We start from the raw sequence: 4,064 nt of genomic DNA, 5'->3' as shown, positions 1-4,064 counted from the left end.
TCACATTCTTTGCGATGTGAGCGCACCGCTCAGGGGGTCGGATTTCAGTTGCCAGCACTGTACATGTACTGTACGTGTGCATGATTGTAATACAACGTACATGTACATGACACAATGACTATGTACATGTACATGCACGTTAGTTGTGGCATTGTCCACGGTTGGCCTTTTTCACACCTCGCAACAGAACTCCATTTTCAAAAATACTGTATGTCGGGCTGGTGAGATTTCAGTTGGTATTTCCACTTGGTCTACAACTTAGTGAATATTATACTAGCAATGCAAACGTATGGAAGTCCTTTCATAAAACTATGCCGCATTACAGCAGTCATTACAAATCTGCAGCTGGAATTATAATGGCATTGTGAACAGAAATGTAACAGAAGAATGAGAGAAATCGACCACGATGCTGTAGTGAATGCGCTAGAGTATGATAGTATTAGTAAGAAAGCTAAAGATGGTAGCAATGACAAAGGGAGAACACTGGAAGAGGCTAATGTATCGAGTGAGAATGACAAAGGAGGGAGAAGAAGGATATGAGAATAAAGACACGCTGCATGACTGTCCGTGTTGACAAATCAGCTGGGCTGGCGATGCACATGTAAAGTATGTCCGATGAGAAGAAGGCAGCATTGCCTGTACCCATTATGAATCAAAGTAAAAGAATACAACGACAACAACAGCAACAATCGCAACAACAACAACAGCAACAAAACAACAACAACAACAACAACAACAACAACAACAACAACAACAACAACAACAACAACAACAACAACAACAGCAACAACCCACACGTGATTGTGCATGCAGCTGTGTGACAGTAGTAGCGATGGTGGCGGAGGCTTGTGTAGGTGACAACTTGAATTAGTTGGCGGCGGAAGAATTTAGGCTCACATTCATGTACATATCACAACGTATATACCGGTATACATGTATCATCATCTTAACTAAGTCATCTCCGCTTGGGAGAAGAATCACTATCCTTACAAATTAATGTTCTGGAAGGGAAAACAGACAGAATATCGTCCGACCAGTAGTGACGATGTGGTACAGTTATTCTCACAATCACAGGTCGTACTGCCATCACCAGCCTGCGCTCGCTGAGAACATAGACATGCTGTTGTAGACCATCTAACAGCAGAAAATACACATAACGAACAAAACTCTCCTGGAAATGCTTCCCCGCACAAGCGCAGGAGTATAATTATTACATGTGTAATGAAAGGTAAGTTAGTTAAATTAATTTGCACCACCATGCAACTGCACTGGAGAGTCAGATTTCTTTGGCCTCAACCCATGTACAAATATTTCAATAAAGTGGATACTAATATGCACTCCCACTGACATCACTCGTATAATTGTTCATTGCCACTGACATCACTCATAATTATTATGATTGTTTGCATACATGTACAGTGTACATGACTGTGTCATAGTGCTCCTGACTACAACCATAAACCGGTTGGCAGAGTCCCGGTCTTGCGACCCTTTGAACCGTATTGGGAAAACCCAGGTCTGCCAACCGGTTTATGGTTGTAGTCAGGAGCACTACGCGTCCTCGCCTTGTAACATGACTGTGTCATGTACGCTGTACTTCATTTGCATAGATTCTCCACAATCAAAAGAGTCTCCGTCAACGGCTCATGAAGAAGGTTATGACGAGCGAGTTGCAGCTAATCGAAGGAGCACTCAATATACCTACATTGTAAATTTGTCAGTCCTAGGAGCAGCTAACAGGATCTGATGAGTGATACTGATTTTAGGTAATACTCTCCCCTTTAATTAAAAGGTTTTCAAACTTTTTAAGTGCAAGGTCCACCAACCACTCTCGAAGGCTTTCGACAGAGTCTGGCACGCCGGTCTCCTCAAGAAACTGCAACACCTCGGCCTGAAAGATACCGCCCTGCAATGGATGGTCAGCTACCTCACCCATCGCCGTCAACGTGTTCGTGTCGGCGACGCCTTCAGTGAGTGGCAAGCCATACCAGCAGGGGTGCCCCAAGGATCCGTTCTAGGCCCCCTGCTGTTCTTGATCTACACCATTGACCTGCCCTCTGCCTGCACCAACTCGAACACAAAGTGCAGCCAATTTGCAGATGACACGGCGCTCATCGCAACACACCAGAGCCGTTTGACATCGGAGTTGTCCCTGCAGTCAGCCGTTTCAGCTGCCGCAACCTGGCAGCGCAGATGGCACCTCCTCGTCAATGCCTCAAAGACCGTTACCTTGTCGTTCACACCAAACCACCAACTCAACATCACTCTTAATGGCACACCCCTAAAGCAAGTCAAAGAACACCGTCACCTTGGAATCATACTACAAAACAACCTCCAATGGAACTCACATGTCACGCACATAATAAACAAATCCAAAAAACTCCTTCACCAACTTCGTAAAACACGAGGCCAACTTAACACCCCCAGTCTGCTCGTAATCTACACCGCCTACATTCGCCCGGTTATAGAGTACGGCAGTCTCGTGTTATCCGACACCACCCGCACACAGAAGGACCAATTAGAACGCGTTCAGCGACGAGCAGCCCGTATCTGCCTGCGGATCCCCCTTTTTGCACCAGTCCATCACAGCTCACTTCTTCATCATCTCCAACTCCCCACATTAGTCTCCCGGCAACTCTTACGACAGGTTACTCTTGCCCACAACATCAAGTACATCCGCGCTCCCCTTCACCTGCAACAGCCTCACCTTGCACGACCAATCACAGAGCAGCCATATGCACTACGACACATGAGAACATACACATTGAGAACATCACACACATACCGACACACCAACTCACCCATCAACCTATCCCTTCACAATTTCAACCAACTACCCCCCCCCCCCGACCTGCGTGAAACAAATAGCAAGCATGCGGTTAAATCAATGGCGTCTAGCCTCATTCTATCATCCATATGCTCCTGTAGTAGCTCACACTGTACCCCATCGTGACCCTATCCCCCTGCAATGTGTTGGTTTCCTTACTTGCTAGACTGATTTTATATGATTCTGGACTGATTTGAATCATATTATCTTCCTTATTGGCCATGGGCCATCGTGGAAATAAAGAATAATAATAACTAATAACCAGATGGACCGCCTCTCTAAAACAATAGCTGAAAGAAAATCTGCACCATCACTGCTCCTGAAGTCTTCGCCTTAGTCGAAAACAGACATGAATGGAACCGTTTCACCCACAGACGCGTAGAGCTCAATCCTGAGTGATACGAGCTGTTTGTCTTGGTATTGACCATACTGTTATAGTGCAAGGTCGCTCAAACCTCACTAGAAGTGAAAACACATCACCTGAGAGACTGAGCACAGAAGGAGTGAAGACTCGTGTTGAGGGACACGACACTTCCATCACTCACTCAAGACCTGCACTGAGAGAGCCCCTCGATAGGCTACCTGCCTCTGGGTCATTCCTCAAATAAAGATAATTATAAGAGTTACATTATGGACCTGTCACGTGACCTGGCGCAGAAAAGAAAGTCCGCAAACGACCTCAGCATTGTCCAGCCGTGTATTAGAGAGGAACTTGATTCGCACACACCTACTAGTACCGGTACCTGTTCGTCATGATGGTGAATGCCGCGGTGACTGGGTCCGTGATGACTGGGTTCGTGGTGACTGGGTCCGTGGTGACTGGGTTCGTGGTGACTGGGTCCGTGGTGACTGGGTCCGTGGTGACTGGGTCCGTGGTGACTGGGTCCGTGGTGACTGGGTTCGTGGTGACTGGGTCCGTGGTGACTGGGTCCGTGGTGACTGGGTTCGTGGTGACTGGGTCCGTGGTGACTGGATCCGTGGTGACTGGGTTCGTGGTGACTGGGTTCGTGGTGACTGGGTCCGTGGTGACTGGGTTCGTGGTGACTGGATCCGTGGTGACTGGGTCCGTGGTGACTGGGTTCGTGGTGACTGGGTCCGTGGTGACTGGGTCCGTGGTGACTGAGTCCGTGGTGACTGGGTCCGTGGTGACTGGGTTCGTGGTGGCTGGGTCCGTGGTGACTGGGTTCGTGGTGACTGGGTCCGTGGTGGCTGGGTCCGTGTTGACTGGGTTCGTGGC

The 4,064-nt window shown here is 48.0% G+C and overlaps 1 protein-coding gene across 1 annotated transcript in view; it reads right to left on the bottom strand.

Moving 5' to 3' along the window:
• Nucleotides 1-232: 232 nt before the first annotated feature.
• LOC135811309 (mucin-2-like) overlaps nt 233-4,064 on the bottom strand; it is an 18,494-nt gene continuing 14,662 nt past the window's right edge. Inside the window, exons 5-6 of the mRNA XM_065324530.1 lie at nt 3,571-4,064; nt 233-1,134 (exon numbers count right to left, since the gene is read on the bottom strand). The exon at nt 3,571-4,064 is cut by the window's right edge and continues 365 nt beyond it. Coding sequence (XP_065180602.1) covers nt 987-1,134; nt 3,571-4,064 — 642 coding nt within the window. The 3' untranslated portion in view covers nt 233-986. The remainder of the gene's footprint in view (nt 1,135-3,570) is intronic.

The sequence above is a fragment of the Sycon ciliatum genome, chromosome 3 (genome assembly GCF_964019385.1).
Source record: "Sycon ciliatum chromosome 3, ocSycCili1.1, whole genome shotgun sequence".
NCBI lineage: Eukaryota > Metazoa > Porifera > Calcarea > Leucosolenida > Sycettidae > Sycon > Sycon ciliatum.
This window is presented reverse-complemented; position numbering and strand designations above follow the sequence as displayed.